The following is a 14164-nucleotide window of genomic DNA, read 5'->3' as shown; positions in this document are numbered from 1 at the left end:
AAACATCGTTGTCAACGTCGGTAAAACCGTTTTTCCGGTCATCAACGATTGTTACCGCAGATAAGTTTATACGCGTCGTGTGTCCGTGTATTTATTTCCGTGTTAGTGTGTATGAAACACATAAATCATACGGTTTGAATAATACATGCGCCTTTTCTGTGTTATATTATATTACACTTGGTTCCTGGGAAAAGTTCTTCAGATTCATTTTTTGACAGTTATCCATGTGCCATATTTCCATGTCACCGCCTTCTAGAGAAATTAGTTCAGATAAAAATAAAATAGTCATAGAAAAAATTCAAAAGAATATAAGTAGACGATAAATACTATGTACGTACGTACGACGAAAAGCTGTTTGACATAAACAGTACAATGATGAAAATAGTAAAATATTACATTTATTTTAACAAAAACATTTCACTAATTTCCATATTTATTTTATATTTTATAGTCGATTGTCAGTAGCCAAAAAAATTAGACCCGATCTGAAAATTTTCTCAAAGTTGTATAAAGTTAAATTTGTAATAGTATTGTTTTAGTTGAATCGGATTGATATATTATTGTATATTTATATCGTATACTGAATTTTTTTTACACTTGAATTTATATTCTTTATAAAAATAAAAATTATTTCATTCTGTAAATTATTATTTTTTTTTTTTTTATATTAAATTATAAATATAGATGAATAATTTACCATACCTAGCTATATTAAATTATTTTTCAATCTACTAGATATACATTAACGAAAATAACTAAATAAATACTTATGTAAGTAAATATGGTAAAAAGCTCCCTATAATCATAAAGTTACTACTAAGAAAATAAATTAAATAATGCACTTACAATAAATTTGCATTAAATTTGGCTAGTTTTGAGATACATTAACTAAATAATTATTAATATTTGTATTTTTTTTTTCATTGAAATATATACTAATATCGGAAATTTAAATCTAGATATTCGTAAAATTGAATAATATTAATAAAAATTGATTCTTTACAAATGTTTATTATACGTTTTTTTTTATATTATAAGTATAAAATCTGTTACTAGACTTTGTAAACTTTGTTTTTTTTTTATTTTTGAGTAGGAATATAAGATAATTTTATTCGTTTCCAATTAACTAATAATTTATATCCTGAGATTATATTTTGAATACTGTATGTGAGCGAAAAATAAAATACCAAATTGTAAAATTAGTTCTAACATCTAAAAAATGTTTTTTTAATTAATCAATTGATTGAAAAATATTCATAAATAATGTATTGGATTAAAAGATGAATAAAAATTTGCTTATGGTAAAAGGTTAACATAATTATAATCTTACCTTTTATACCTAGTGTTTATAAAGATTTTATACTTAATGGTCTTTGGCATTTACTAATATTACTAAGTGCTTATATCGTTCATTAATTTAAACATAAATGTACTTAACGTACATGCGAAAGTCAGGAAACAATATATCTAAACTAAAAGATAAAGATAAAATATTTTCATGAGGACATATATTTCTGTAAAACCTTTAGTATATTTAGAACCTATATTATGTATGAACAATGAACATACAATGTAATAAAATAGCTTTTCGCCATGCTTTGTTTATTCTGAAAAAGTGATAATGTGCATGTACATTTAAAAAATTTCATTTAGAATAATTAAATATTTATGAAATCTAATTTTCTATAACATTGTATATTTCAAACCACATCATACATATTTAATTAATTGTTTAACATGTATTAAAACTGAAAAAAAATTTTTATGTGTAAAATAACATGATTTTTTTGCAAAACAAACAAGACAAATTAAGAACGGTTAATATGCCATAATATTTTATGTAAATAAATGACCCATATACAAATTAAGACGACAATGTGACGAATCTTCTATAAATACGTACGTATTGAAATAAAATAAAAATAAAATAGTATGCATTTATAAACAATATATTCAAAATTTCGATTTTTTTTTTTTATTATTATTATCAGATTGGTAGTAAAATTAATACTTTCCTCTTAGTACATTTTTTTTTTCGGAAATTTAAAACCAAACATTATTTAAAAATGAATTATTTTTTTTAAAGATATATTCAAAATGTAATCATGGAATATATATTTTCCTAAAATTTAAATATAGTTATTTTAAAAAAACTGGCTTAAAATTTTTCCAAAGTATTTAATTTGGCTAATAAAATTGTTATACCAATTTATACCATATATTATGTATAAAATACAATTGCTACATTTTTATTTAAATGTTAATCTTATATTATAATTAATGGCTTGCATGTATGGTGACATAGAAAAATGTATTATATAATAAACAATTTATTGTTTATCACTTATAATAATATTATGATAATCTATTTAAATAATTTTAATAAAGACTAATAGTATTTTAAACAAAGCAAATTTGAGAAAATATTTTTATAATATAGGTATAAATCATAATTTATTTCCAAATATATTAAGTATCATAAATACATATTACATTAAAAGTGATGATAATAACTTTTTTATCCATAGACAAGGTGTTATAACAGCTGATTATTTTATTACTCAAATAAATATTTATGTACAGTTGGATACTTGATACTAAAATAAAAAATGTGATAAAAACTTCTGTATTATAGGTTTATTCGTCATAATAATTATTTATAATCGTACACATTAAACATGCATGATATGATATTTTAAGACTATCGTTATGACATATTAGGTAGGTATTACGTTTACGTTTTGAGAGAAAAAAATTATTTTAAATGTGGTTTAAGTTTGGTTTCTGGGTTATTAAAAATATACTCATGCCTGTAATTTTTTTATTTAATAATTTAATCATTATTAAACTTAATGGTATAATAAATAAATAAAATACTTATTGGTACATTTATACAACACGTGTAAAATTTTCATCCCTGAATTGAACTAATCACATCATTGTTTAATAATAATAATAATAATAATAATCGATAATATTTTTGAACAATAAGAATTTAGTTTTAAGAGACAACATTATTTAATAACAAATAGTATAACATCATAAGTAATAACAAATACGATTTTATATCCTCGATTCTAAACTAAAATCATATTGAATGCGACTTTTTTGAAAACTGTAATTGGATCTAATTGTATAACGTGTATAAGAGCTTAAATAATAATTTGTATGTTCGTGGTCGTGTCTTGATTTATAAGCTTAGAACAATTTATTTTCTTTCGGGTAAAATGGAAAACGAAGAGAATGCAATGTCATTGGTAAAAGTTGTTTGAGTTCATAAATCTTCGTTTTGGGAAGAATTGTGTTGTGTTAAGTATACTTTAAAGACGAGAAAACTTGTTATAAACTTGTCATAGAATTTTTTGATCAATTTTCAAAACCATATTTTAACGTTTTTATTAAAATAATAATTCTTTGAAAATGAAATCCAATCACTCGCTATTTTAACTTTTTTTTAACGTTATAATAATGTATAATTTAGTCAAAATCTGATACATAAAAATCATTATTAGAAATATTGTCTCTTGTTAACTAATAGTTAGACACCTTTGTTCTAAATATTAAGTAATTATTGATATCAAGCAGCTTAAATTACGATAAATATACCTTAATAAAATAGTCGAAAATTCAAAAAATTTATAAAATGCATTGTTTTTACTCTTTTCAATTAAATATTTTGATATTTAAATTACGATAATCAATGTATAAAACAATACATAAACACATACAAATACACATACATAGCTTACTATTTTTAAAATAAATTATAATTTTCCCTTTAACAGTATTTATTTGTAATAATAATATTAAATATATCTCGGTTCGTCCAAAATATTCACTCTAAAGACTAAATGCATGAACATTAAAATAAATAGTTATGAAAAATACAAAAAATCTGTATTAATTTTTCTTACAATACAACTGTATTTTTTTTATCGAAGTCTACTAAATACATACAATACATATGATTCTATTGATATATTTACTATTTACATTTTAATACTTAAACAAATATAGAAAACCTCTCCAATAGAATAATAACAGACTATAACACCAGGTTGTATATATATATATAAAGTATATAAGTTTATATAATGGTTATATTATACTCATACAGAATGTATACAATTGTGAAAAACAAAACTTGTATTATTGCAGTTGTCTGTATCAAATGCCACACAAGTATTTCTACGCGATGTTGATTTCAATTTGTCTGGAAACTTGAGCTGTGAAGTAACAACTGACGGGCCTTCATTCAAAACTGCGATCGTCTCAAAACGAATCATAGTTGTGGGTAAGTGAACACAAAACAGTGAACACCTTTTAACAATTTAGTTACCTCTTATGTATGTATATGTTTATTTGTTTATTAATTTAATTACATTTTATATTTAAAATTAAATATTATCATAATATTTAAAATATAAATATAGAGATATAATAAAAATAATTTATCAGTAACAACTTTTCCGAACATAAGTCAGATAAACTCCATAAAAAATATACATTATATTGTAATATAAACAAGATTGATTAAAGTTATACGTTTAACACAAATTATAATTAAATATTGTACTTTAATAATAAACAAAATAAAACGATGATTTGTGTTAAATACATATTATTAAAACTATTTTCAATAATGAATCTTTTATCTTTGATTAAAAACCCAACTTGATTAATCAATTATTATGATATAGTTCGAATTTGAAGTGGCATGCTAGTTTATCTTTATTCTTTGTACACACAGAATATATTATTTTGGTCACTTTTTTTTTTAATATATTATATTAACCTTTGAACTAAAAACTAAGAGCTTTTTGTTATTATTTTATGATATATACGCTTGATCAAAGTTTAAAATACAAATTTAAGAATATTATGCAATTTTATTATCCTAACATAATAAAGATCTAATGTCAGCTTTTAGCAAACTACCCTTAAAAAGAAATGAATACATTGCTTAGCTTAAACACGTATAATTTCCCAAAGGGTTGATTTTTTCTAACTATGTTATTCCTAAAGGACACAAACTATCATAAATATTTCAAGTTTTACTTATCTACGCGTTATAATCTTATTTAATATATTCTAATGAAACAATATAATGGTTATAATTTTATTTGGTTTATAACAAAAGATTTCTAGTCATTGATAAAAAAAATATTCATGTATAATAAGACGAATAAAGATAAATGGACATATTTGGATATGGGGATAATTGGACGTACAAAATAAAGAAATTTCTAATAATCTACATCGTCAAAACATCAACACTTAAAGCATCAAATGAGTAGGTATATTACGGAACCGTCATTAAAAAAAAAACTTCACCATCGTGCACTTGTACAAAATTTATACACGAACGAATAACACATTTATAATTGTGAATTGTCGTGTAACGCCGTGTTTCGATAAAATGTGATATAAACGGTTGTGATAACCAATAAAATAAATGTATTATTATTGTATGTACATATCACCAAAACGATAATTTCGGTACATATGTAATACGCAATATTCAATAATAAGTGATAAGGTAGAATACCAATATAATAAAATAATAAATAATATAATATTCAATATTATTGGATACCATTATAATTAGATTATAAACATAATACCAATGGTTTTATACTTTATAAATATAAATAAACCAAAACTAATAATTTTTAATATTTTCAGATTGTTCTTATTAAATTTTTAAACTGATCTATTATAACAGTATTATTTTAAATTTGAATATAAATATTTTAATGAGAGTTATATATTATACTTGTATAATATATAAGTATTAATAATATGTAACTTATGAAATCTAATAATTTTTATACTTAATTTGTAAATTATACCTTTAATTATACGTATGTCCTTATCGTTGTCTACCATTGTAATAATAACTGAACTCACTAGTTCTATGAACTACTGTATTCACAACAATTTTAATTTTTTAGTTAAAAAAAAAATATAATATAAAAACATGTGGAAACAATCAATATTTGAATTTTGAATACATTATAATATTATATTATATTTATATATATATAGAGAGAGAGATAATAACTGTAAATTTTTGAATCTCTAATTCAAATTATAAAACCAAAATTAAATAGGAAGATCTTTTAAAACTTATAATATTATTATTATAAACATTAATACTGCAGAAATAAATTTGTGTAATTATAATGGTGACTAATTTGGAATAAATATAATAAACTGTAAAACCTACTGAATTTTTTTTTATCGAAATAGCAATATTTTATTATTTATTGTGATTGTATCAAAAAACAATAGCAATACACAAATTTTTCAAAATATAGATGGGTGAATAATGTAAATACTTAAACTTTAACAATGGTTAATGAGCATACTTGAAACAGTTTCATAGAACGTGAGTTTTGGTTTAATATTCTTTGCAGTTAAATACTACATACAATATAAATTATTATACAAGTATAAAATAAGGTAGCGTAGGTATAAAATATAGCATCCGATAAAAGTAAAAAACACTAAAACTAAATTTTTATAATCAATAAATAATTTTGGGATACCTACTTATATAGTATGTATATCAAAACTCGACAATATAATAACTTTAATTCCAATTTATTCTTAAAAGCTATTAATTATTAGATTTTGTTTTAATTAGTGTAATGTGTTAAGCACAGTTAGACAATACCATTAATGGTCAAATGTCTGTATGCTTATGATTAATTAATGAAAAAAGATAAATGGTATTTAAGAATAAATTTACATTAAACATACATTTCTAAAAGAGTAAAAAAAAACTGGAGAAGTTGCTCACAGTGAATATTGAGTGCACCTCGTCACTAAGAAGGCCACTGTTATGAATGTGTTCAATTTAAATTCAATAATAAATTCGAAAAATGACGATGAGTGAGAAAGGACTAACCTCTATTTTTAAGGTTATTTTAAAATTTACTTATACTACTATTAATTACTAATTAGATATTCATTTTTATGTGTTATGATAAAACATCTAAATATTAACATATATTTATACGATCTTTAAAAAATCTTGTTTGGATTCCCCTGTACAGTTATAATCACTGGGATTATTTTAAAGTGTCTTCAAATTTCTCACATATAAAACTTGATGCACCTACATGGTTACGCTTGCTTACTACAAAAAAAAAAAATGTATACATTTTCTGTTTGTTTTTGGTTAGAACTATATAAATTTATATTAAAATAAGCCAAACTAGTAAGATTGCCAATAAGTGAAATTTTTCGCATTTATTTGTAAAATAAATAGTAATTTTCCAAGCTTGTGAAAAATTGAACAACTAAGTAGGTGTTTTTGACGTTAGGTATTATTCATAATTTTTACTCCTATAATTATAATAATTTATTTAATTTTTAATGTTTATATATAATAATACAGCTGGTGGCTATATTTTTATTTTTTATTTTTGAATTCGAGGTATTGATCAGAAATTTAGTTCACTTAGAATAATATTTTCTCCGATGCTTTATTTTAACTTTATTACAAAGTTGTGTAAGTTTTGACATATTTTGCTATTATAGTGAGGTTAGGAGTACCTTTTCGATTTTTATTCGAGGAGAAGAAACTGTATTACTTGGCACAGTAAACAAATCTTGACTGAATATTACAAATAGCACCTGACATGACCGAAGTTTGAATAGTATGTATTTTGTTGAACTTATTCAAAGATTTTTATATTGTTTTCGTGTACAATGATTTATGTAAAAAAAGGTCATACTCGAGATCTACAAAAAAAAAAAACAATATTCAGTCCAAATATTGTATTAAATCAATTAACGTGTTTTAAATTGATCATATTTAATTTAATTTTAATTTTTCGTATAAACTCGAAATAGTTTTTATTTTCTTACATATACAACAGCTTCAATAACTGCATAATAATATTATGGTATTATAGAATGTGTTGATTTTTTATTTTTAGTATTAAGTCATGCTATATGCTCTGCTTTAGACTGTTTTATTTTCAATTGAAATGAATAATATATAAGCGAACATATTGATTCACGATGTAAAGTGCAAAGCATGCGTCTGATGTAGTATGTTTTGGATTTGCTGATTATCCTGAAGACTGTCTCAGAGACAACATAAAACAGAAATGTTATAGTGTTGAGATGATATTTTTATTCAAATATACTGTCAAAGGTATCATCGTGCACATTTAAAACATTGATTTAGCTTTCAAGTTTCAGTAGTTACTCTTAGCATGGTCTGATTAATAAGTTGTTTTTTTTTTCTAAAGGGGTCTGATAAATTGTGATATAATTTCGATACGTATATTATATCATTTCTACTTAAAATTTTTATTTTGCTCTTTCCAAATTTGTTTTGGTTTCACTGTTTTCGATATTAACTGATGTAAAATTACGTCTTTAAAATAAAAATAAAAATAAACTATTAACTTTTCTATTAAATACTAAATTATGTATAATGCATTTCGGTTAGATTTAGGTAAATTTCTATAGATTACACAATTCTTTGTACTGTAGGTCATTATTAAAATGGAACTTTAACAGTTGTAAATCTACGAATTAATTAATTAATTTTTTAATTAAATTATTTTTCTCACTCAATAACAAATAGCTGGGATTTTTGGCGACACATTGAATCTCGCTGTTAACGATTTATGTCAGTACATAAATTTTACCCCAGAATCATGGCTTTACCGATGATTGGAGGGGAGTACCGCAAAACTGTTAAACGCGTAAATCTATTTTTTTTAACAACCCCTCCATAGCTATGCAACTTTGGCAAAAAGCTCTTATTATTAAAAAAAAAAAAAAAGTACGACCAATGAATGCAATAATTTTAAATATTCGAAAATATATATAAGTAAATTTATGAAACCATTCATTATTTAACTGCTATTCAATAACACATTTTGTTATTCCAAGTATTCTTACTGTTTACAAATAAGTGATATTTCCTTTAAGTTTAAGTATTACTACCTATATAAGCCTTTTACATAGTTCAGTATTTTAATACACCATAAATACTCGAAGTTTTCTATAAAGTACTTTGATTTTTGTAAATGGGACTGGTTTTGGATATCAAACTGAAACTAGTTTGTACTTAAAACAGGTTAAACTTAAAAAATACTGAAACTTAATTTTATAATAAAACAAACAAAAAATTAAGGAAAAACGGGAATTTTTACGTAGTTTGTTCAATTGTTCGATTCTTAATTTTTAATTAGACCATCATAATAACAAAAATATTAAGTATGATAAATATTGATTTATAATATATTATATAATATCATTATCATATATGAATAACAGAACGTATAATGTAACAGAACAATTAATAACATCACAGTTAAAAATTTATATATACTTAAATGTGTATAGTTATTACAATTTCTGAAATTCAATAAAACAATTAAGTCCGTTAAGTAAAAGACTTTAGTTCACAACACAAAAATTTTAAATAAATAGTATAATTTATCATCCCTATTAACTGTAAAATATAGATGAGCTGAGGTTGAGGTGAATTATTTTGTTTTACTATTTTTATAAAAACCATAATTCATATATTCAAACTGTGGCATTTATTTTTTTAATAATATCAATACAAATATCACAGAAATTTAACAAAATATTATTGTTATACTTACATAATGTGCTTCAATGATTTATTACTTTACTAGAGAATTTTATACTAGAGACATATCCCTTTGGTAAAATGTTAACTTTATATTCTACAACATAAATATATTAAGATGTGTTATGAATACATTTAAAACGATTAACAATTATAGTATAATATATTGATGTCAAGACTGAAGACACAAAGATAATTTATTATATTGAAGTACCTATTTATGATTGAATTAAATCAAATTTAATTTTAATTATAAATAATCTAGTGGCTTTTGTATTCTAAAATATAAGATACGAAAAATATTAAGATTAAAATAATTTTAATTGAACATGATTTCAATGTTAAACCATTAATATATATTATTTTCTTATCCTACTATCTATTTAGTTCCTTTTGTATTAATAACTATATAAACTACACGACATTTAATAGTTGAGTAACCTAAAATTAATTATGGTGAATTAAGCAAATACTATGTTGACTAAATTGTCAAAATTAACACTTCTAATATTCGGTTTTTTTTATATTGATAGTGATTTCTAAAAATAACTGTTTTTGCTATTAAAATGAATGTTCAATAAATTGTAGTTTTTTTTTATTCATATAAAACCTGCATAAATTGTAGCCTGTGGATGGATACGAGTATTATAGTAAAAAAAATAATATATACTCTTAATCTATATGGTTTAAATTAGTTTCTATTATTTCAGTTAGTTTCTAATAAAGTTTCAAATAACTCCAAAAAGTAAGACTTGTATAATACTCTACACATAAGTCGAAACTAAATTCCTGCGTAGCTACCTAAGGGTTGAATTAATAAAAAAAAAAATTGGTTTTAAACATTCTACTATACTTATGAAAATTGTTAATTCCTTAATAAAAATTAAAAACAAACTAACTCACACACTGTTTTTAATTTACCATATTTTGATAATAATAAATATTTTATTTCTAGACTCTCAGTCATTCAGATAAATTTTACTAATTGTTAATATGTAATATGACTAAAATTATGCTAATGAGGTATTGTGTAAATTAAAAAAAAATGAAATTTATGAAGTAAAATAGTCAATGAATTAAAAATTATAAATTATAAAAATCAAGCTTTTAAAAATAGACTATTTTACTTTAATAAAATTATAAGTTAATATGAACATACTTTTACTTATGATATAAGTAAGATATATAAAACTCAATATCACAAATAGTTTGTATAAAAATGTTAAGAAAATCAAAGTTAAAATAAAATACATAAAAAATATATTCAATAAGATATATTTATTAAAATTTAGAAAATATATTTCCAAAACTTTTTTGAATATTTTTAAATTTTTATCAAAGTTATAACTTAGTTTGGCTTTTTTTTTAAACATTTTCATATTTTGAGATCATTTTTATATGAATATAGTAAGTATTTTTCATAGGAAATTGGATAATTGTAATTAATAATATTAGATTAGTTTAAAATAAATTAATAAAAGTCCTTTAAAATTGTTTGAAAAACTAAATATGTGACATTAAAAGTCTAATTCTACTATTTAATTCTATAATTAGGGGCTCTACATACTATAATTAATATTGAATTTAGCTTTTTCTACGTTCAAAATATTTATACAGATCGATATATTTTTTTTACAATAATAAAATACCATTTTACCCATTGTAATTTAATTTTATATATTACATAAATTAAATCATATTAAAAATTTTAAAGTTGATATTATAGTTTTTGCTCAAAAATCTTTACCTACTTTACCTAAGCATTCAAACTAATTTTAGTTGGGGGAAAACGCAACGAAAATAAAAATATAACAAAAAATAAAAAGTAAAAAATAATAAAATTAAAATAAATATTATAAAAATAATAAAATAATAATAATAATCACATATTATATATATATTTATTATACATAATTAATATGATCGGGTTCAATAATAACATAACTAATCTTTTGTGTGAGTAAAAATAATAATAAAAAATATTATTATAATAATAATTTTATCTTAAACGACATTTACAACAATGACAATAATTTAAAAATGTGAACATTGCATGGTCAGATTTTTTTTATCGAAGTGATCTATGTACGTTTACACAAATACACAAAATGTGTATGCTGAAGAATTACTCTAGAATATTTATTTGACGTTTTTACAGCCATTATCGTAGCAATTTATAACAATTATTTATAATGCTTCTTCTACCACCTACAGAACAAAAAACATAATCGTAGATTGTAAGATTGTACACTATTTTTAGATATGTACTAGTTCTTATGAATAAATCATGACCTATCCAATATAATATATACACACATTAAAAAAATCAGTGAGTAACATAAGTAACTGATATGTTTAATTATTCTAACTATGTTTTTATCATTATTATTTTAAAGTGTTCTTGACATTAAATCATCTAAACTAAGGTGTATAATGTTTCAGTTATTAACATTTATATATCAGAAAATGTTTTTTACGTAGTAAGATTGTAATAACTTTTGCTTTTATTTTTTAAATTTAATATTAGTAAAAATCATAATAATTATGGAGGTAATAACAGTTATTACATCTTATATAACATATAACTATACAATATACGAGTACATATCAAAATGTACTAACTGTTATTATATACTCTTAAGTATTTATAAATATGTCAAACTCTTTCTACGCCGTCGTCTAAATAAATGTAATTTACAATTAGTAGTATTACATACCTATAATGTATCCACATTATATTAATAATTTACGATTCGCTACTAATTGTACTTTGTAAGTTTAAGGGTTGTATTTAGTGAAATATAGTTTATAACTATAATAAATTAATAAGTATACATTTAATTTCATCAATACTATTATCTTTTCTTTTTTTTTTTATAGATTTATATTGACATTTTTATTATATAGTAATGTAATCAAAAAGAAAAAAAATATATTAACATAACTGAGAAATATTTTTTGTATTTGCTTAAATTATTCATAGAGGTTTAATATTATTCTAATATTGTTTTGTTTCAGAACTACCAAAATCAAAACCAATAATTGTGACGGATAAAGACAAATATGATCCAGGTGATACTCTTGTAGCAAATTGTACGTCACCGGCTTCTAAACCTGCAGCCGTCCTAATGTTCTCTTTAAACAATATGCAAGTGAGTACATCATGCGAGATACTTTACAGCTATTTATATTAAACGATGAAAAAATGCTTCTTATGGTTCTAAAAATGATTTATTTTTTATATCGTGGTTTATAATACTTGAGAGTTTCGGATGTTTATTTTGATTTATATGCAAACTAATCTCAAAAAAGTGGAGCTATACTCTGCATCTGCATTCACCACAACTGATGGCATAGTAACTTCTATCACGGTTTTTTTTTTTTTTTTAAATCTACGACGAAATTTGGAAATTATACAAACAATATTTTTTAAATTACTTATCTGATTTTATACCCCCCTACTTGTCACGTTTGTTCTTCCATGCTCTTTAAAATAGTTTGCCGAAGGTCATAGGTACGTACTATTATAAGTCTATAATATAAATCTGATGTATAATTTATCAGTTTCTAGTTGTTACATTGTCTATAATCAATGGTTGATTTGAATTTATTCTGATAGTTTGTAACGATAACTAAATTTTAATAAAAGTTAATAATCATTAGGTGTATAATTATTAACTTGATGCATATTATACATGGATATATTCATAAACAAATTACAAATAATATAGCTAATTTGTTCATTAATAATTTTATTACAAGTTATATTCATATATTAAATAATAATATGCTTTCCTCAGATTCTGATTGTAAGTAGGTACTCGTGATTTTTTAAAAAATACACAAACTAGCCAGAAATTATTATGTATTCCGAGGAAAAAACATAAATAAATTGAACTAAGAAATGTTAATTTGACAAACCAACTAACATATTATACCTTTATACTGTGCAATTAATGATTTTTTTTTCCGAAAATATGACTTTTTATCAAATTACTAGATCGTATAATAAAACAATATAAGTAGTTATTATTTACTTGTATGCATACCTATTATTTAGAATATATTTATTAAATACTTTATTAATTGCATTAATGTACCTAATATGATCATTGATAATATTATAATATGTGTTCATAAAGATATTTTTATCTAGGGTGATAATACAAACCTCAAATATTTATAATTAAAATTATCGGAGAACCAAAAAGGTTATAACTTAATATAGTAAACAATGATTTTATAAGGTCAATCGAAAACATTAAACAGATCAATTATAATATAACTATGATGTTCGGGTAATATTAATTGTAGTAAAGCGATTGGTATGCATGTTCCATGACATTCCTATAATTACCTGTATTTCCTAAGCAATAGAAAATTGTATTTTCTTGAGTATAAGTTTATAAATTACTGTAACGATAGCCTTAAAATTATGTTTAACCTAATTTCACATGTGTAAATAAGAATTGTATGTTGAATATAATTTCATAAATGAACTACTGATTTATACCTTTCATCATTAATTTCTAAATC

At 22.2% G+C, this 14164-nt stretch overlaps 1 protein-coding gene across 2 annotated transcripts in view; it reads left to right on the top strand.

Annotated features, from left to right (window-relative positions):
• Positions 1 to 14164, top strand: part of LOC113548622 — a 112389-nt gene that overhangs the window by 73852 nt on the left and 24373 nt on the right. For both annotated transcript variants that reach the window (XM_026949592.1, XM_026949593.1), the window contains 2 exons: positions 4159 to 4294; positions 12647 to 12780. In XM_026949592.1, coding sequence (XP_026805393.1) covers positions 4159 to 4294; positions 12647 to 12780 — 270 coding nt within the window. The remainder of the gene's footprint in view (positions 1 to 4158; positions 4295 to 12646; positions 12781 to 14164) is intronic.

Source organism: Rhopalosiphum maidis, chromosome 4 (genome assembly GCF_003676215.2).
Source record: "Rhopalosiphum maidis isolate BTI-1 chromosome 4, ASM367621v3, whole genome shotgun sequence".
Taxonomy (NCBI): Eukaryota; Metazoa; Arthropoda; class Insecta; order Hemiptera; family Aphididae; genus Rhopalosiphum; species Rhopalosiphum maidis.
Note: the sequence above shows the minus strand (reverse complement) of the source record. Positions and strands in the feature narration are given on the sequence as shown.